Below are 22,567 nucleotides of genomic sequence, written 5' to 3' on the forward strand. Positions count from 1 at the left end.
TCCTAGTTAGACCGGAATTAGACTTTTTTTTTAACAAAACGCCCTGTATATTTTTGCACTTTTGGATTTGGTTTAAAATTTTAAGCATATTTTTTGTAATATACCTCATTCTGATTTTCAACCGTTTTTGATATATTAACATTTAAATTATTATACTTTTCAAATCTTCAAAAGCCGTAACCTTTGAAACGGGAGTAGTTGGATAGATCTTACATTCTATCTTGACTTATCAAGGCGAATAAAAAAATCTGATATTTTGCTTCACCCGATGAAATCTCTAGCGGCGGCCTGGATGTATGATCAACCCGACGTTATGTTGGCAACTCAGATCGGTTTATTGCAAACCCACATGTCTAGTAGATTCTCTAATTTTCTATAAAAAAATATATATTTTGCTTAAAGCATCTGAAGATTATCGCATATGCAAATACATACAAAAGTATAAACTTTTAAGAAACTATTTTTGAAAACGCCAAAACATACATATTAGGTCGTGTAGTATGAAATGAGTAGAATTGAATTGAAACTTTAGTCATTTTTTTTTTCATATGAAATGTTTTTATTGTCAATCGAAATATGCACCACCATTATCAATACACTTCTGCCATTTAACGGGAAGTTCATTGATTCCTCTGCTGTAAAAGCCTGCAGGCCGGGAGTCGATAAACTCTTGGAAGGCAGCTTTGACAGCCTCGTCGGAATTGAATGTTTTCCCTACCAAGAAGTTATCCAAATTTTGAAAGAAGTGGTAATCAGTGGGTGCTAAGTTGGGTGAATACGGTGGATGACAAAGAGTTTCCAATTCCAACTCCTGTAGTTTGGCCAAGGTGACTTGTGCGGTGTGTGGCCGAGCGTTGTCGTGCAACAATAGCGGTGCGCTTCGATTTACTAATCTTGGCTGCTTAACCGTCAGTTGTCTCATCATTTCGGTCAGTTGTCGGTAGTAGACATCAGCCGTAATCGATTCACCAGGTTTCATGAAGCTGTGATGGATGACACCTGCGTTGGACCACCAAACGGACACCATAAGCTTCTTTTGATGAAGATTTTTTTTCGCACAATGTTTTGGTGGTTCATCTTGATCCAACCACTGCGATGAAAGTCTGGTATTGTCATATAGGATCCATTTCTCATCACAAGTAACAATCCGATTGAAAAATGGATCGTTATTATACCGGCACAACAAAGAAACACAAGCTTCGAGACGTCGTTCTTTCTGTATGTCGCTCAACTCATGCGGTACCCACTTGTCCAGCTTTTTCACCTTACCAATTTCAGCCAAATGAGTCAATATTGTTTTTTTGGTTACACTGAATATTAACGATAATTCGCTTGCACTTTGACGTGGATTCGCTTCCACCACGGCTTTCAGATAATCGTTATCCACTTGAGTTTCAGGTCGTCCACGTGGTTCATTTGTTCAGGTTAGTTCAGGTCATAATTGCCAGAACGAAATTTCATGAACCAACGAGATACTGTTTGCTGTGAAGTGACTTCAGTACCAAACACATCATTAATATTGCGAGCCGTCTGAGCTGTTGTGGTTCCACGGTGGAACTCATATTTCATTAACACACGAATTTCACTATTTTGCATGGCTGCACAAAAATTTTTATAAAAATAAAAGTTTTCAATAATTTTTAACACTTTAAACTCTGATCGAAAGAGGAAGAATGTGCCTTTTCCACATAAAAAAGTCAAGTCCAAATATAGATTTAGAGTGAAGTTATTCGCAGTTGAATGTGGCATTTCGAGAATCTACTCATTTCATACTACACGACCTAATACAATGGCGTTTCTACTAAAATTAAAACATTGCCCATCTGACTACATCAAGTCTCGAACCCATCTTGAAAATATTTAAATTAAATGACCCCTATTGCTTTTAATATTTTATTTTCATATGTATCTTAATTTTAATTTTCCCACAACAGCTTGATATCATACCTCGAAATTAGTGGGACGTGTCATGTAATGTAAATAAAATGTGACAAATAGTTCCTTATAAGTAAAGTTCGTTCATTATGTATTTAAATCAATCAAAATTTTAATCATCGATTTTTCCCATTATTACGAACTGATAAAGAATTTTTTTAATTTTTCGGGTAAAAGTCAAATGCTGTACTAAATGCTGCCATACTGTTATTTATCAAAATTCTTCGCCTTTTTTACAAGAGAATGTTTTTCTGGCTTCAATGCAGGATAATGTTTGATAGAAGTCCAGTACTAAAGAAAAAATTAGAAATGAGAGTTTAATCACTTGTAATGAAATTAAAATGAGATCCAGTAAGAAGCTAATTGATAACGTTGATAAGCAATTTAGTAGGTGCAAATAAGAGATACTTCTTTGTTAAAAATGTACAGGGTTCAAAAGTCTAAATACGCTCACTTTCACATGAAATGCACCACCCAGTAATAATAATAATTAAGTCTTGTAATTTTCGCAAAATAATGCTTCATAATAGAGTATCAAATGATCAGACTTTCAGTAAAAAAGAAAGAATGCTAGTGGTTTTTTGTCATCGACCTATTAGATTTTTTATTCAATTGTAAATAAATAGAATAATATTTACATGGAAATATCAGTTTATTTTGTTGTTGAACTGTGAAAAAGACATCTCAAAATGCCCCTAGTGAGACAGCATCGAAATTTTTCCCACGTTTCGGATTTTGAGAGAGGGCGAATTATCGGCATGAAGGAGGGTGGACTTTCTTTTCGTGAGATTGCCCGAAGAATAAATCGGAATCACACCACGATTGCGAGAATATGGTCTTCGTGGTCTGAAGAGAGGGTTCAGCGACATCGTCCAGCTGGACGTCCTCCCCGTAGCAGCAACGCACGTGAAGATCGACTTCTTAGACGGATGGCCATTGGTGATCGATTTCAAACAACAATGTCTGTTGCAGTAGATTGGATGGGAGCTCTAAATCGTCGGGTGTCGATGGCAACAGCTTACAGAAGAATTTCGTCTTTTGGCCTGCATTCACACCTCCCAAATCTACGACTGCCACTAACCGCCCAACACCAAGCTTCCAGATTGGCCTGGTGTCAAGAACGAATTGATTGGAATCATGAGCGGAACAATATCGTCTTCAGTTACGAGTCGCGATTTTGTTTATGGATCAATGATGGTCGTAGAAAAGTCAGACGATACCGAGGTGAAAGAAGAAATTTGTAATTTTCTGAAAGGCGCCACACAGCTTTAACACCTAGTGTTATGGTCTGGGGTGCGATATGTGTTGGCCGAAGATCTTCTCTTGTGTTCGTTCCAGGCACCCTAAACGCACGTCGCTACATTGACAATGTTCTGAGGCCAGTATTAGTACCTTTCATGCAAACTTTACCAAATGGCATTTTCCAAAAGGATAATGCAAGACCACATAGTGCGAACATTACTCGACGATACCTGGAAGAAACATAATTGGAAATACTGCCTTGGCCTGCGCGGTCACCGGACCTATCGCCCATCGAACATCTTTGAGATATGATGAGTCGCCGTCTTCGAAATTTACCGAGGCCTCCAAACAATGTGGATGACCTACGACATTATCTTGAGGTAGCATGGAATGAAATACCCCAGGAAGATATTGATCATTTGTTGCAAAGCATACCGCGAAGAGTACGTGCTTGCATTGCCGTACGAGGCGATGTCACTTATTATTAATTTTTTCATTATCAAATGTTGTATCTTTTAACGGAAAATTTGATCATTTCATACTCTATTATGAAGCATTATTTTGCCAAAATTACAAGACTTAATTATTATTATTACTGGGTGGTGCATTTCATGTGAAAGTGAGTGTACATCGTGAATGGATTCTAAGAATAATATTATCTGATGAAGTATTAATGTTGTAAAATTGTAATATTAAAATATTTTAGTATTGTTCGTTTCTGCGGCTTCCTGTTCTTGATTTCAATACTGCTTTGACTTATTGCATCATTTCCTTATTGGTCAATACATAGCACGTTATGAGGATCACTCACAGCTGAAGGATATTGCTAATTTTCTCTTATTTGGTTAACTTATTTAGCACGTGTTGTGGATATTTTCATAGGTTGTCATGGGAACAAGCCGTTTCATTATTATCGATCATTATATCCATCCACATTACTCTTTTAACTGATCTCAGGAAATTTTTGTAACGATTCGATTTAAAATTTTCTAACATATAAATGCCTACTAATGACTGTCGAACAATCTGTATATAAAGTCATTCAACGAAAACTTGCCCACCCCTTAATTTTGAAAAATAAGGATTTTTTTAATAATTACCAAAATACGTCGAAACAGTTTTTAAAGGGGACAATTTTTTATATAAAATTCACCCATATGCGCGTCACCAATTCTCTCAAAAGTTTGAAATGACACGAGTCATCTAATGCATAAAATTAAAGGTATTTTTGTCTTGTACACAATTGCAATTTTTATTTTGATGCCCTGAAAAATCTACAAGAAAAAATTAATTTGCGATAAAAACGCTGAAGTTAAATTAAATGACATTTTATTTAATGAGTTGCTCAAAATGTTCCCCATTAACTTGCAAGCAATAATAAAGTCTATCGTAAAATTCTCTGGCGCAATTCGTCTAATGTTTGAAATTGCGGAGAATACATTCGCGATTTTAAATGGCCTCACGGGAAAAAGTCTAAAGGAGTTAGCTCAGGTGATCTGGGTGGTTATTTGACGGGACCATGTCTACAAATCCAACGTCTAAGAAAATGTTAATTTAAAAATTGGCACACAGTAACAGCATAATGAGGAGGTGCACCATTGTGATGAAAAGTTAATTCATTTTCTATTAAATTATCATTATTTTCTAAAATTTCTGTTATCATAGGATCAATTATATCTTTCAAATAATTCTAAATAATTGTTCCCATCGAGATTTGCGTGGATAAAAAATGGTCTAACAAGATTATTGCCCAGAATTCCGGTCTAAACATTCTATTTTTGAGTAGTATGTGTATGAAATTATCTGATTAAATGAGAATTAGTATGGCTCCAACACCGACAATTGTAACAATTTACTGCACCATTCAGCATAAATGTACATTCGTTTGAAAAACAAGTGTTATAGGGGAGATTTTAATTTTGACGAAGTTGCTTGGGAAAATATTCACAAAATTGAATTCAACGATTAAAATAATTTTCATTTATCTCCTGCACCAGTGTCATTTTAAAAGGACGAAAGTTGTGTTTTTTTTAAATTTGCTGAACACTAGAAGCAGATACGCCAAAAGCTTGAGACACTGCCTTAATTGATTGTGTGTTGTTCATTTACAAATAACACAAAACTGGCACTTCAATTGCTTTAATTTAAAGCCGGGCGGTTCATTACGCGTTCCTTATTTAGAAATGAACCCGTTGCAACAAACTTATTCATCAGTTGCTTAACATATCGATGGCTTACATTTTTTTCCGGATGAACTACATTGAAAATTCATGTTGTCATGAATGAATACATGAAAAATCATTATTTTGAGAACACTTTTAGGCACCTTTTAAGAAGAACCTGCTAACAGTAACCTGATGGTCACAAATAAGAATCAGTGTTGTGTTTCAAAGAAAAATAAAATTGCATTTTTCGTTGTTGCTTTTATTGGGTAAATTCCATTTCGCTATTAACCACAACTACAACAAAAATAATTAAAATGACTAATATTTTTATTCTTCAAGGGCTATCGACCAATTCGTTTTTCTTGCCTTTCTTAACATTAAACATATACAAAAACACGTTATTTTATTTATTTAATTATGATTTTTTTGTGATAAATTTGAAATAAAAGTGAGCATTAGTATTTTTATTTCAAATTAATTTTTTTCTTGTAGATTTCTCAGGACATCAAAATAAAAACTACAGTTGTTTGCAGGATAAAAATACCTTCAATTTGAGGTATCATATGACCCCTCGTGCCATTTAAAATTTTTGGGAGGATTGCTGTAACACGCATATGGGTGAAGTTTGAGGGTTGAATTTTGTATAAAGATTCGTCTCCCTAAAACTTGTTTTGACGTATTTTGAGATTTTTCCTAAAAGTCCTCATTTTTCAAAATTAAAGGGGGGAGTGGGGGGATCAAGTTTTCGTTGGGTGACCCTATATTTATGCTAATAACTCCATTTCCGATGTCATTATTGATGGCTTTTGCAGTACTTAAGTATTTGTTTTCTGTTCTAATCTAAACATATACGAAATATGGCTCGTGTTACGGTTACGTTTACATATGGGATTACAATTTTATTATTCATGGATTTTGCAATTTATGTATTTTCGGTTCTAATCTAAATAGTTTTAATACAATTATATCGTAGTTAGGCAACATGAATTTTGGGTTACAACGTTATTTCCCATTTATACACTTTAAACCTAGATATTATGTACATATTTTATATACTATTATAGAAAAAATGGGGAGGTGTGTAAATAGTTTTTTCCCAGAATAACAGCTTCCATTTCCCTGAGAGATAGTTCGTTTTAAATTTAATATTATATATTATTTGATTATTCAAGATGTGCATGTGTTGTGCATCAGGACTTATAACTCAGAGTGGACCGTCATTTTAGTGACAACCGTCATAACGGTGCGAGGTTGTGTATGCACCTTCTACGATAACAAATAAGGCAATAGAAGAGAGTGATTTACCAAAAATGTAATGATAGGAAAAAATGATTTGTTTTGGTTGCGAATATTATCAAATTTTAATGAAAAATAAATGATTTAATGAATCAAACAATACACGTGATAACCATAAATTTCGATGGGCAGAACTAAATTTCAGTAAACTTCGTTAGGAATTATTTACTTTTTGATAATATTAGACTCGTTCGTTCTCTCATCATTTGCCGATAATGATAAGTCGTCTTCTTTCAGAAATATGGTCAACGTCAAAATTCATTTCTTTTTTAATTGACGATAAAGTGTTTTTATTTTCTCAAAAAGAAATGAAATTATATTCATGTTTTGACATCAAAATTCACACGATCTATTAAAAATGAGAGACAAGGCCGTTTAACACCATATATAAAACGGTCCTAACATGGATAAAATTTTCTATCGAAACTAAAAATTTTCAAAATGTAAGGAGTTCCATTTACAAAGTAGAAGTCAGGGCAACTATTTCTAGTGAACAGAAAATAAACAATCAAGGCGGAATACAAACAAAATAAAATTTGTTACGAAAAAATCATTATATGTCTTAATAAAAAGTTGCAATTTGCATATGAAAATAAACTAACCCAATTAACCCTCTTTCCATTAGCACTCAGTATAGTATTTTGTTGATTCCTCGAACTTCAATACCTCTTGACCTGATGCAATTCGTTTTTCAATGTAACATCGTTTTTTTTTTGCTTTTTGGAGAGTTTGTCCGCGACATTCCTTTCATATTATCTAACATAATTCCTAATTTATTTTAGTGGAAGGAATAATGATTTTTATTTTCAAAGTTCGCTGGCATCATTTCAGCGTAATTGATATACGCGTTCCATTGTAATAAAGCAATTAACTGATAAAAGATCTAATTAATTTCTGAGTAAATGTCATTATTCACATTTACTATTATTTTGTCAGCATGTTTAGTCAGTTCTTATTCACTTTATACTTTTTCGTTGGATTATAAACATTTTCTATTTTATATGGGTTTTTTTATTTTTTTTTTTATAGAGAGCACGTATATACATGTATTGTGCAAAGCTAATATCATCTAACGTTATGATTTACAAACTGAGTAATATATTTTTTGTAAATGTATTTTATGATGTCGATGAAGAGGGCCCTCCAAAAATTTTAGCAATCCACATGACTAACGTAGCTAATGAAATTGACCGTATATATATTATCTAAACGTACGAAATTAATCAGGTTTCCGGTCACGTGGATTGCAATCATCGTTGAAGATTTTGTATGACAATTATTATGCACGAATTTGGTTGATTTTAATCAATTAAATTAGCTGAAATATTTTTTCTCATCATTTTTCATAGATTGGGTGTCGATAATCGTTCTTCTATATAAAAATGCTAATGTTAGTATATAAATTTTAATCCGTGGCGTTGGTTCACTATAGTAATTCTGGAACCTTTCATCATTACATTTAGTTGCTCTCTGTAGATATCTATCATATATTTTATTCTACGAAATGTTGAAGAATTTTCTATGTTCCGTTATTTTGTGATAAGCTTTCTAAGATTCTTAAAATTTCCATGTCGGATTATTAAAATCGAACTTATAATCTTATTAAATTGGAATTCGGCAAAAAAATTCGAGATCTTTGCAGATACGGCACAGAACTTCCATTATTTAGCTGCACGAAAGCATACTGAGGTATAAATTAAAATTGAGTGAAGTTTCAATTTCTGCAGTTTAATGCTTATGGAGTTTGGTTTAAAAAAAAGTTACCATCGTCAGGTTCTTGTGAGTTACTAAACTCGACTTTTTTTTCTTAAGCAATTTATTGTCGCATTTTAATTTCGTATTAGAAAAGACTTCTTTCGCACTTTTGCATGTAAACACGTTAATATTTAGTTGAATTTGAAGACAGTATACAGGGTATTCCAAATTCGATGTGCTATCATGGCTATTTCTTAAAAGGAAAGAGTTACAGGGTCGATTAAATTAGAAAAACGTGCCAAATTTAATACTCTTGTTAGAACTGAAAACAATGTTGTCGAATGATCTTTAGTTTCCGAGTTGTTATTAAAAAGCTAAAATTTGGTCAAATTTAATTTTCTAAATGAATCGAAAACTAAAAACTTTTCAATAAAACGTTTAATACAAAAACTTCATGGTCTTCTTCTGTCTACAAACCAGTAAATGTCAAAATTTTAAATATTGCTTGGTTTTTAAGATAATGACAACAACTTGAGTTTTTTAAATGCGGACGTGTACATTTTTTGGCGATTTTAAAAAATTCTTAGTAATCCCTCTACAATGATGCATCACACGAATTTTTTTTTTATGTTTCATGATGTCAAAAATATAATTCTGCATTTTTCTCTTAATAAGATATGCCGGTCCTGGATTCCTAAGTAAAAAATGCAATTATTATGTTGCTCAGAAATGTTATGCTGGCAAATACATTATCAATCAAGTCATAGAAAATTGATAATAAATTGGTAAAAAAAAATCTTAAACTAATCAAGCATAAATCATTATTGGCGGAAATGCTGGGCTTCAGTGTGATATGTATGGGATATTGTTATACCTATTACACATACCTAAAATTGATATTATAAACGTATGAAACTATGATGTGTGTTTTTAGGATTGTGTTATGCAGAATTCGGAGCACGAGCACCCCGGGCTGGCTCAGCTTACATTTACAGTTACGTCTGTGTGGGCGAATTCATTGCGTTTGTAATAGGATGGAATCTAATCTTGGAATACGTGATCGGTAAGACCATTAATTTATAATAATTTGCGTTACAAAACCGGAAAGTAGTGTTTTACAAGGCGAGCCAAGCGGATTAGGCCGTAGGCAAGGTCTGGAAACTTGGAGAGCCTTGCTAAAAACAAAATTGTGTAATATATGTATAACATTTTTTGCGACCCACCTTAGCTGATACTTTATTGGCTTTCTACAGAGAGATCATTTAAATTTCATACCTAGTCAGCTTTGAAGTTTGTTAAAGAAAAAAAACGCATGTCGGTTATAGTTTGTGTATATTTGATTACCTAAGTAACCTACATTATTCGCTAATTTTCATGCCGAAACGCTTCTTCCGGAAACATTTAGTCAATCATTATTTATTATTTTGATTATTTATCATGCGGCCTTTGCATTTTCTCCTCTGTTATTTTATTATCCGTTTTATAAAAATCGGTCTTTTCTAAGACCACAGTATCGTTTGCGTTTAAATTCGGTTTCTTGTACTTACCACAAAATAGTGGTCACGGACGAGCAGAAAACACTTACGATTGAAGCCTATTTTCGTAATGTACATCAAATTAATGAAGAATAAGTTGATGAAGGTCAATCTTGTTTTCGAGAATTTCGTGAAAAATTCCCCGAAGTTGCAACAGATTAACTGAACTTCGTAAATACACTGAAGTAGATTGTAAATTTATTCCGTGAAACCGGCAGCATCCAGAGAAAGTCAGGCAGCAGAAGACCAAAAAAAAACGAACTCCAAACACTGTAGAAAATGTAAGACAGATAATACTAGGTTGTTCGGAAAGTAATTTCGTTTTTTTATGTGAAAATGAATGACAGTTTTCGTATAATAAACAAATGCTTTATTAAATTATATATTGGCCGTTCTGGTCCAACACCTTTTGCCATCTTTCTGGTAGTAGCATAATTCCACGCTCATAAAATTTTTTGTCTTTGCTGGCAAAAAACTGATCGAGGTGGTTTTTGACCTCATCATTTGAGATGAAAGTTTTACCGTCTAAAAAATTTTGGAGTGACCGGAACAAATAATAATCCGATGGTGCCAGGTCTGGAGAATATGGTGGGTGTGGCATTGTGTCCCATTCAAGCTGTAAAAGCTTTTGGCGAGTGACCAAACTTGTGTGAGGTCTCGCGTTGTCTTGGTGAAACACTACACCTTTTCTGTTGATTAGTTCGGGTCTTTTCTGTTGAAGTGCATCCTTCAGTTTGTCCAGCTGCTGGCAGTAGACTTCCGAATTAATCGTTGTGTTATCCGGTAAAAGCTCAAAAAAAACGATTCCTTTAAAATCCCACCAAACAGACAGCATCACCTTTTTTTGGTGAATATCGGCTTTGGAAATGGTTTGAGTCGATTCATCTTTTTTGCTCCATGACCTCTTGCGTTTGACGTTGTTGTATACAACCCATTTTTCGTCCCCAGTAATGATGCGCTTCAAAAACGGATCATTTTTGTCACGTTTGAGAAGCGAATCGCAGACGTCAATGCGGCGACACAGATTTCTCTCTGTGAGAACATGGGGAACCCATATATCGAGCTTCGAGGATAATCCCAGGCCTTTCAAGTGGTCATAAACTGTTGAATTCGATAAATTTAACTTCAATCCGATCTCACGTGTTGTTATTCGACGGTTCGCATCAACTAATGCCTTTATGGCGTCTTTATCAGCTTCAACCGGCCTTCCCGAACGTGGTGCATCTTCGACATCAAAATTGCCAGATCGAAATTTAGAGAACCAGTTCTGACACTGGCGTACTGTCAACACACCTTCTCCATACACATCGGTCAATTTCTTTCTGGCTTGAACAGCATTTTTACCCTTTCTGTAGTAAAACAGTAGGATATGTCGAAAATGCTGCTTATCGCTCTCCATATTTAAAAGGGCACCAACCAAAAACTACTGCGTAGAATTAATTGAAATGTTTCACACACAAGCCTTGTTATATGAGCTCTCAAAGCATATAAAAATTATATGGCTTAAGTGTGAGGTTAAGTGCAAAAAAATACCATTAAATCCTCTGTCGGGAAAAAACGAAATTACTTTCCGAACAACCTAATACATGAAAACTCAAATACTTCCTTGAGGAGATTGTCACAGCAGATCGATTTATATTACCTGTCACAGAATTCTCAAAAAGGACCTAAATTTGTTTCCCTACAAAATGCAAGTATTTCAAGAACTTCAGCCTTTAGATTATGAAACGAGGATAACTTATTGCACCTGGTTCAATGAGACAATGAATAATAACCTTCTGAATCTATCATTCTTTAGTGATGAAGCCTGGTTTCATTTGCCGGGATACGTGAACTCTCAAAATATGCAAATGTGGAGTGCAAATAATCCTCACATATTTCAGGAATCTCCATTACATCCGCAATAAATTGGAGTTTGAGTTGCTATCTCCCGAAAACGTTTAATTGGACCAATTTTCTTCAACGATAGTGTTACAGCAGAGAATTTTCAAAATATGTTGGACAAATTCATTTATCAACTACACTCTGACAAATTACAACAGGGTTATTTCCAACACAATAGAGCAACAGCTTATACAGCTCGTCCAACCTTAGATTATCTAAGAGATTATGTCAATCGTTTGACAAGTTCACATACAGAGCATATCTACCCATCTCAGTCCCCAGGCTTTACACCACTGGATTACTTCTTGTGCCCAACATTAAAAAATAACATTTTTAGACAACCAATACATACAATCTATATTGAATACCTTCAGGAACGGATTAGAGCAGAGTATGCAAATGTAACCCCAGAAGTTCTTCAGAATATCTTCAAGAGTATGAAGCGTCGGATAAATTTGTGCTTTGAAGTGAATGGACAATATTTTCAGCAATTATTGTGAATTTTTTAAACAATTAGACTTGTGTTGTTAAAAAATAGCCTGAATGTTTAATTGAAATCTTGAAAATTAAAAGTAAATAAAGCAACATAACCTCACTCGGCTCTTTATCAAAAATTAATTTTAACGTCATTCTGCGGCATATTATCAAGCTACAACCTATTTTTTATCTTCTATTTTTCTTGTATAAAATCTCACAGCTGGCTAGATATGAAATTAAATTATCTTTCTGTATATATTTTATATACAGGGTGCCTGTTTCTGCAGCTTAACCAAAAATGTAAAAATCCAATATAGCGGCCATAAGAAATAACAAAGTTGGGTGTCGTAGCTTTTAAACAAAAACATGAAACACAATTAAAATTTTGCGTAGAATTCAAAAATGAATTAAAAAATAAGTGTTTCCATTTGAAAAAACAAGTTTGGTGGTCGTACCTGATTTTTGGAATACTCTGTATACATAAATTTTCCATCAAAAAAACCGCAAGAAAAAATAAAAATCGACGTGTTCGAGGATTTTGGTCGCATATATTCGGCATTTTAGTTATATGGACTGTTCCATCCAAAACTTCCACACTGTATGTATATACATACATATATGTATTACACCCTTACTGGTTGTTTTGTTATAATAGCATCTTAATAGAGACTTCATTTGATTCACAATTTTCTAAAAAATTCACTTGACCTAGAAGTTTCCAATGTAAATTCCTTATCTAATACGATACAAACTTGCCATTAGAAATGGAACATAACAAATCTTTTAAATCTTACGATTTAATTATATTTGAGAAAAGATGAAAGGATTATTCACATGATCTAATTTATAAAGGGCTGTGAGGCGACGTCCAAAAGTTTTGGAAGCAACAATCGCAAAAACGGGTATGTGGGTAAAAACCTCGATAAAAACCGAGCATTAATCCATCGTTCAAATAACGTCAGAATTCATTGATTTCTCTTCACTTTCGTGTCATCAATTTTTTCCAGTGTCTTGCGTTGCCGTTGCAGTTTTCTGTTATTAGTTTTAACAGATGTTGATGTCAGTTTAATAAAAAAAACTTGATAGAGTTTATTCAAACCTACAATAGCTCACCTGGTGCTTGGAAAACATTCGCATTAATATAAGAATTACGGAAAAAATATTTTATTTTTCCAACAAGTTTATGTATTCCAGGTTTTATGATCAAGACTTCTCTTTAATCATAAAACTGATAACAGTAATATATCTATGATTGATGTTCACAGCTCAAATGAAATCGGCCTAACAACAATAAATCACAAAAAACAAGTCTAGTTCCAGGTGTACTTTTGATCTGTACTTGTATGCTACTCCTGTGAATATGCTCATTTTTGTTGGTCTGATCCGTATTTGTGAATTATTTTATAGGATTAGAAGGACTTAATACATCTGCCCTGGTAATCTGTTATTTGTTGTCAATGTCAAATATTTGATCGATGTCATTGATTGTCAGAATGGAGTAGTGAAGGTTAGATTATATTGTGCTTTTGAATGTTCCGCCCATTTGCGGTCGAAATGGCGACCGTTTTTACCGACCGACTGTCCTGAGTTACATCGCGTTATGGCAAATTTGACAGCTATACGGTTTAAATTAACATAGACATTATACAATCTGAGATAAATTAATTCCTTATATACAAGGTGTTCCGGAATGATGGTCAAATCTTTTAACAGGGTATTCTACTAGCCATTTTAGAGGGGGACCTTCATATGAAATTTTTCAATTTGGGTCGTTCCTGTCGAGATATTCGAGTTTCAAAATGGCGGAAAATAATAATTTTTTTCTTTTTTCTTAAAAATGGTAACACTTAGAAATTTCAATTTTGGTACACATTATCAGCTAGTTCAACTCTATTTTTTGGTAGTGTTTCTTCTGTGATTCACGTTTTTGGAGGGCTGGAATCAGCAACTCCTAATTTTATTTCTTTCAGAACTTTTTTCTGCAATAGCCGATTTCAATAAAACTTTTTTTTACTCTTATCATTTTTGCATATAATTAACAGTTGGCGTTAAAAAAAATTGTTGTTCTTACCCTATTAGGCATCTTTTCGTCACCGGTTACTGATAAATGCAGCAAACGATTGTTATGTAGAGAGTGTTGGTGTTGTCAACAAAATCGTTCAAATTGCGTCTCTCTTATTTTTCTAAGTTTAGGTCTAAGAGATGAAACCGATATTTAACTAACCAGGAATTGAGAGTAAAAATTGAGAAATAAATAATTTAATCAATTATTAGCAATATGAACAAATTGAAATAACTGTATCTAATCCCCAGATAATAATAAAATTTACATCAAATGTTCAAAATGGTCGCTGGCACATTCTTGGTATAAGTAGAGAAGATACCTAATAGGATAAGAAAAACGATTTTTTTTTTTTTTACGCCAACTTATTGATTTATGCAACATGTTGATTATATGCAAAAATGATACGACTAATAAAAGTTTTAAAATTATGTAGAGCATTAAAAAAAAGTTTGATCGAAATCGGTTATTGTAGAAAAAAGTTCTGAAAGAAATAAAATTAGGAGTTGCTGATTTCAGCCCTCCAAAAACGTGAATCACAGAAGAAACACTACCAAAAAATAGAGTTGAACTAGCTGATAATGTGTACCAAAATTGAAATTTCTAAGTGTTACCATTTTTAAGAAAAAAAAAAAAATTATTATTTTCCGCCATTTTGAAACTCGAATATCTCGACAGGAAGAAGTCAAATTGAAAAATTTTACACGAAGATCCCCCTCTAAAATGGCTGGTAGAATACCATGTTAAAAGATTTGACCATCATTCCGGAACACCCTGTATAATCTAAATATATGGGGGTTAAGTTTAGAGCAGCTTTGATTCAATAACTTGGTCTTATACCGTTTCCCAACTCTTGTCTATTTTAGGGTCTGCAAGTGTGGCACGAGGTTTAAGCCTATATCTGGATACCTTACTAAACAACACTCTTCAAAACACCTTCCGGGAGATTGCGCCGATTAATGTTACCTATCTTGCGACTTATTTTGATTTTTTCTCCTTTGGTATTTCGATATTATTAGCCAGTGAGTAAAGAGTTCATATACCAGATGTCCGTTTCTGCAGCTCAATTATGAGGACTTAGATAAACATAAAAAATATGAGGTCGGTTACCTTGGAGACAAATTGCGCAATTTGGAGTTCAAGAATATGCCGTTCCAATTTTTTTTTTTATTTTGAAACAGCATATTCTTTAACTTTACATTACACAACTTTGCCCCCATTTAACCGACTTCATGTCTATGACAGTTACCGAAATCCTCATGGTTGAAGGCCACAAATGGACAAGCTGTACATAACTAAAATTTAACCATTATTTCTTTCAGTTTGTTTAGCATTTGGACTTAAAGAAAGCAGCAAAGCAAACAATATTATAACTTGCTTAAATATTGGAGTGGTTATATTCATAATAATCGCTGGTGCGTTCCATGGTGGGAAACAATAATTTTTTGCTTAACATTGAAGTAATTCTGTTATTTTTTAGCAAATCCCGACAACTGGCATATAACCCCTAATAATACAAATGTTACAAACTCTACCAAAATAGGAGATGGGGGATTTTTTCCCTGGGGTGTTCAAGGAATGATTAAAGGTGGGTAATTATTATTTCTTCTACTAAAAGAAAAGAAAAAAATACAAATTATTTTTTTAAGGAGCGGCAACTTGTTTTTACGGTTTCGTGGGTTTCGACTGCATAGCGACTACAGGGGAAGAGGTAAAAAATCCTCGTAAATCCATCCCGGTGTCTATTGTCGTGTCACTATCGATAATCTTCTTGGCCTATTTCGGAGTGGCAACAGTTTTAACACTGATGGTTCCGTATTATCTACAGGTATTTGGGTATTTTCAGTTAAATACCTTCAAGGTATAATATTCAATATATTTAGGATTACAACGCACCGATACCTAAGGCATTTGAAACTATAGGTTGGGATTGGGCTAAATGGATAGTGGCTATTGGTGCCCTCTTTGGACTCTGTGCCAGGTAATTCTTATTTCTTCGCAAAAATTTTAGTACTAAAGTGGTATAAATTTTATTATCAGTTTGTTTGGGGCAATGTTTCCATTGCCAAGAATAATATACGCTATGGGTTCGGACGGCCTGGTGTTCAGGTTTTTGGCCAAAGTACACCCAAGGTTTCAATCACCTGTAGTGGGAACGCTTTTAGCTGGATTGTTGACAGGTAACGCAAATTCAAGTTTTTGTGAAAATTTTGCCCCTTCTGTTACTACTAATGTCTAAAGGTTTGATGGCCGCGCTTTTTGACTTATCACAACTTGTGAATATGATGTCTATAGGCACTTTGCAAGCTTATACAATAGTAGCAGCCAGTGTGCTTTTATTAAGGTAAGTCGTTATTATTTTTACGAAATAATCATATGGCTTCCTAGAGGACTTTCATTTCTCGCAATTTCCTAACAATTTTTCATTCAAGGTGAGTCAACGACAGCGAAAAATAGGTCACCTAAATACTTGCAACAATTTCAAAGTGTTAACAAGTATTTAGTTTCGCCTTTCTAGAAAACACATTCCGCTCAAACCATGCATGGTTAGAACTCGGCTCAAAAAAATTACTGTGATGCGGCCCCTGACGGCAACTCTTATTTTGTGGCGATGTGCAGACCGGACATGTCCGCACGGCATTTAGACAGCCAATAGATGAATGCCCGTTTTTTTCGTAATAGAGTGGCAAAAGATAACTGTTAACGATAAAAAAGTCGAATAAATTTATCTAGAGTCTAATTTATGAAACAGAGCAGCGCGTCATAATTCGTGGAGGAGCAAGGTATCGAAGGTATCGAAAATTTACCGTTGTGGCTTATAGGACAATCGAAAAATATTCTGGTCGATTCGTGCTACTCACGAGAAAATGTGGGTCGACGTTGTTAACTTGTAAATATTTTGCAATTTCGAGTTGGACTTTGTTTACATTTTGGTTACTGACGAAGTTTAAATTTAAGTTTTTTATGGTGGTTTTTAATATATTTTTTATTAATGAATTAAAGAAAAAATACCTAAAGCTTTCTGTAAGCAAGTTAAAAATATTATTAGATCAGTTTATAGTTTTGATAATTGATAGTTGTATATGTACTCCCGTATTTTTTTCCATAACGGCAACCATACTTTTCTAAAATCTATAACACGCTGACCTGCTTCATAAATCAGACTATATGTTATAACAATTTAGTGGTACTGTGGCTAAATTTTCTGTTAGCTGTTTTAAAATCATATAAATTTCGCATTGGATTTAGATTCTATTGGTGTATATTTTTACGATTCTGGGTTTGGTATACTCCTACTTCTAAATTAAACTTTACTGAAAATATTTAATTTTCATATTTAAAAAAACTCGAATTTCTTGTTCTCTTAAAACATAAATATGATTTTTTTTTTAATTTAAATAAAACCATACGACTCAAGCCTAATAAAACGAAAACTAAAATAGCCACGCACCGCGTTCTTGTTAGCCTCTTCACCGTACAGCTCTGTTAAATTTGAGTTCACTATCAGTTTCATGTCAAAATGTGGGCGGGAATTTCAAATTTACATATCATTGCTTTCCAGTAATGTATATTTTGAGAAAGGTTTGCATTTATTCGGTTGTATATTTTTCTGACTATTTCTGGCGAGCCGGAATTGTTGTTTTTCTGTCGCAACAGTACTAATATCCAATAAAAGCAGTATACAAGGTTCATGTTCAAATCTTCCCTATGAATTATCTTCTTATTTATCTGTACAAAAGTGCTTACCAACCTACCCAGATTTTGCTGATTTTCGTATTGACTACAGTAATTTATTAGTAGTTTTTACTGAATCGTAGATAAAATGATGTTGTAACTATTTGTGTTTTGTGTAAGTACTACATGGGACCCTATAATGCATTGTTTTTGTAGCTTGTAGCTTTTTGTTCAGGGAGATGTAGCTGCTTAGCTTTAACCTATAACCTTGTTTTCCCTTAGATACAAGGAAGAGGTGAAAAAAGTGTATACACCTATCAAAACAACATCTTCAGACACTGAAAGTGTTAGTAGTGAGAGTAGTATTGACGAAAAGTAAGTAATCTACTTTAAAGTCATTATGTAGTATTTATTTGCACGTGAAAATATAGCAGGTGATAGATAATTTTCAAATTTATTCAGTTGCAAAAATATGGTCAGGCAGACAATGATCACGAATGGCATAAGCATTTGTATCCTTTTCCCTTAAAGTTAGATAGATCTGCACCTCAATATTCTTATAGCATGTAGCTTAAACAGTGAACAAAGGCCAAAGTTGTAGTTTATTTATGGCGTTTGGTTTTTGGTGGATTGTTAAAGAAAAATAAAGTACATATTTAAGAAAATATAATAAACCTGGAACAGCTTGTATAACGAAATACCTGAGTAAAAACGTCAACAAAAATTGTTACCTTCTTCACTGGAGGTTTTAATCTGGAAAGAGACAATATTTTCGATCTAGTTCTAAAAAAAATGTATTTGATTTTTGAGATTGAGAATCAAATATCGGATCTAAAATGGTTGCAAAATAGAAGAGATTTAAGATTTTCACAATTGTCACATTTTTCCGAAATCACTAAAAATTTTAGCTGGATTATAGAGGTTTTCCAAATTATTTCTATAAAAAGCAGCTTTTTCCTAACTGAACGATCACATAACTGTATCCATTTCAAGAATAACAAACATGCACGTACTTAAAAAAAACAATCGGAATATAAAAATTAGTTTTTATTCCCTTATAAAATTATGTCTAAGGACAGGATAGCTCATAAAGCGAGACCCTAACCCTTTTCTGGGAAAGTGTAAGAGACAAAAACAAAAGTCACTGGGCTTAAAAAAGTTTCTTTTTGTTGTTTTGTATACATAGAATGTTTAAATTTCTGAGTTAGGAGGGGAGGTAAGTAAGAACCTTTTTTTAATGGAATGGATACCTTATATTTTTATAAAACTTTTGGATTCTACTCAAAATTTTAAGAATGTTTTGCGTAGCACACTTATTTTCGTATTATTTTAAAAATATTGACGTTCCGAAAACAGTTGAAAATCGGTTTATACTATGTTAAATGTTCTTAAAATTTTGACTAGAATCGATAAAGGTCAATTATGTATGGATGGGGTATTCTATTTAAAATAACAAAGTTGCCGAAAATTTAAACACTCTGTATATACAACTTAAAAAACTTGTTTTTAACTTTTTTTATCTCCTACAGTTTTCGAAAAAGGTCACCTATCGTGAGCCATTCTGTATGTTCCACATTCCTGTGTTGGTGGGTTTTTGTTCAGTTTATATATGTTTATTTGGTTGTGTCTGTGAGGTCTCATTTTATTGTTAATTATCAAGTATAAAATAATTAAAGTTGTGTGAAATTTGAAATATACCATATTTCACCATTTATTATAATTATTAATGTGATATGTTTAATATTCTTCTCAGGTACAATGATGACAGTATCAGACAAAATTTTGACGGACCAACGACAAGCGATCAAGAAGAATTACTGAGCAGTGATTCTGTCGGCTTCATTCGTTCATTGAAATATGTTATTAATTATAGTATCAAGCAACCAAATAGAATAACAGAAAATATTGTTGCTGTGGACGTGTTATTATACTGTAAGTACGGTTAATTACTTCTGAGACCTTCTCTTTTTGTTTTCTTTTTTCTTAACTAACAAATTGAATTGATACGTAATTAATGATTCATCACGTTTGATATATGGATTGTCTACGATTCGCAAGATAAAAAATATTTCATTTGATATTTTTGTTGCGATCGTAATTATACGACATGTGAATGAAATAAAATAATATACTTTTTATCTTTCCCAAAAGCATAAAATTTAAATTTCGAATTTTTAGCGTAGTATTATGTATTTATGCATAACTGTTACCTAATGTATACTACGCGAAACTATGTTGTAGTAATTCATACTATTAGACAGTCACTATTCAAAAATGAGTAATTCTTTTATATATTTATTTCATATGTTGACCATCCTAATTTATTGCCAAACTTAATCTTTTATTTAATTTTTTCAATGATCTGTATTATTTTGTGGCTATTTATGCCCAGTTTCATTCACTATCTACAATAATCAGATGCAACTAGTAGAATAATCACAAAGGAGATTTGCTTGTAAATTTTCATTGTGTAATATTATTATTTGTTTAATACTCGTTGTATCTACTTCAGCGTAAACGCTAAAAGTTCCAAACTTCTATTCAAATGAAATTGAAAATACAATATCGAATTTTCTGTTAACTCAACAAAATATGCGTTTAAAAATTGCTTTATAATAAATTGTATATTTTTGTAGGTGTTTTCTGCGTTGCGATTGGCCTTTGTGTGAAATACATGGGAACTAACATTTCTAATGGAGATGTTTGGGCAGTGGTTATAATTTCAGTTATAGTTGGGTTGACTATAATTATCGTATTGTCATTAATGACGCAGCCAAAATCAAGAAAAGAACTCTCCTTTAAGGTAAGTTTTTTGTTTCTCGTAAGAAACGAATAATAACACATGATTCAGTTACAATATATTCTATTATATATGTCGGAATAGCGTTTAATGCGTTTTCCATTTTATAGGAAAGGTATCTCTTTAAAAGTCAAAGAATGAAAAGACAGACTAGCGAATTCACTATCCCACGACCGCTCTTCTTCTCGTCAATCTATTAACTGCCTGTTCTTTGTCCCTGTTGTTTTAAATTTCCCAGTTCTGGTGAGTCCTTCAGAACCGTGGGAAAAGTACCTGCTAGTCCCTATTACAAAGGAACCAATAGTTTAGTGTCCCTATTACAAAGGAACCAATAGTTTAGTGTCACCCAAATAATTAGCACACATGGCCACTTAAGAGCGTCGTGGTATTAGTGACCTCGCTCGACAATGCTTCTTCTTAAGAAGGCTGTCAGCCTGCCCTACATCTTATTGTCTCTTCTAATATTACACTTACAGAACTAAAAAACTAATAAATCTCCGACATATATATATTTTTTAAATATTTTAAACCTAATTATGCAATGTGGTCCAAATTCTGTGCTCAAAATTGGAATTTCGAAAATCTTAAAAGATGCAAATTTGGTTTTTGAGAAATAAAAAATTAATTCAATTTTTATTTTCTCGCTCTACCGTATTATTTCTGCAATTAACATAGCTTAAAATAGACACCGTAAATGGTTCTCAACTTCCCGTTCTTTTGCCGAATCTGACAGCCCCCATACTCTATGTGGTTTGATTTGATTAATGCAGTCAGTGTTTTGTAAACCGTCGGGAAGTCTACGTATGAAATTTTTTAGAGACTTTTCATTATGAGACCTTTGCAAAATAAATACGGAGCCACAATACTTTTGTAAAAAAAATGTGGAAAAAAGTACCAAAATTATTTCCTCCCTTTAATAGCACTCGGAATGTGATAGTGAAAAATGTTTGATTCGAAATAACTCCCTAACATCTATTCTTTAAAATGATTATTGGTAGACCGGAATTTAATTGCACGAAATAAACTTAGTCAAATACATTGCAAACTGCCTGCAAATATGTAATATAGGCAACCCATAATACATTTTAAATCCCGTTCGTTCGTGCCGGGCACATGTTTAATTACCACGTTTCTCTCGCAGATTGTATTATCTTATTTCTAAAAGTTTAATCATTATTCTGACATTAGGGTTTCAAATTCTGTTCTCTCATATTCGTAAAAATTGAATTACAATTTGTAATTCTTACGCCATCAATCACGGATTTATCCCACCTAGACGGGCATGCGTTTGATTCTGCAAGTAATACGTTCATTTTCCTCTATAATTGGACCCTAAAAGAGAAAAACAATAATTTTCGATCAGATATCATACATTTTTCCAATTTATATGTTTGTCATATTACCGAGAGGGAGATGCTAAAAATATTCACGTCGGTGAGGCTATTGAAGTTTAGAGAAATCATTATAAAAGCGATGTATGGCAAGAAACGCTTTCAAATTTTTGCTTAATCTCTTCAGGAATCGCCCATTAATTTTTGGCCTTGCACTGTTATGCTTACTGTTACTGAATTAATTTGTTTTCCTATAATATTTATATAGTATTTTAAATAAGAAATTAATATATTTTCATATAATAATTTTAATTCAGGTTCCCCTAGTGCCTCTCATTCCAGCTCTGAGTATATTGGTAAATATCTATTTGATGTTGATGTTGGATTCTAAGACATGGGTGAGATTCGCCGTTTGGATGGCTGTGGGTAAGTAAAGCACGCTTCAGAATGTATGATTTACTGAAACAGCC

At 33.2% G+C, this 22,567-nt stretch overlaps 1 protein-coding gene and 1 pseudogene across 2 annotated transcripts in view; one reads left to right on the forward strand and one right to left on the reverse strand.

The window, feature by feature from the left end:
* LOC136418329 (high affinity cationic amino acid transporter 1-like) overlaps positions 1–22,567 on the forward strand; it is a 29,752-nt gene that overhangs the window by 3,793 nt on the left and 3,392 nt on the right. The window contains exons 3-14 of one of the 2 annotated variants that reach the window (XM_066404358.1): positions 9,268–9,396; positions 15,158–15,313; positions 15,614–15,718; positions 15,772–15,879; positions 15,941–16,119; positions 16,175–16,272; positions 16,332–16,471; positions 16,533–16,635; positions 18,249–18,341; positions 19,720–19,898; positions 20,603–20,769; positions 22,415–22,523. In XM_066404358.1, the coding sequence (XP_066260455.1) occupies positions 9,268–9,396; positions 15,158–15,313; positions 15,614–15,718; positions 15,772–15,879; positions 15,941–16,119; positions 16,175–16,272; positions 16,332–16,471; positions 16,533–16,635; positions 18,249–18,341; positions 19,720–19,898; positions 20,603–20,769; positions 22,415–22,523 (1,566 nt within the window). The remainder of the gene's footprint in view (positions 1–9,267; positions 9,397–15,157; positions 15,314–15,613; positions 15,719–15,771; positions 15,880–15,940; positions 16,120–16,174; positions 16,273–16,331; positions 16,472–16,532; positions 16,636–18,248; positions 18,342–19,719; positions 19,899–20,602; positions 20,770–22,414; positions 22,524–22,567) is intronic. The other variant, XM_066404359.1, reaches the window with a different exon arrangement.
* On the reverse strand, positions 514–1,785 carry LOC136418372 (histone-lysine N-methyltransferase SETMAR-like; annotated as a pseudogene).

This window comes from Euwallacea similis, chromosome 34 (genome assembly GCF_039881205.1).
Source record: "Euwallacea similis isolate ESF13 chromosome 34, ESF131.1, whole genome shotgun sequence".
Classification (NCBI taxonomy): domain Eukaryota; kingdom Metazoa; phylum Arthropoda; class Insecta; order Coleoptera; family Curculionidae; genus Euwallacea; species Euwallacea similis.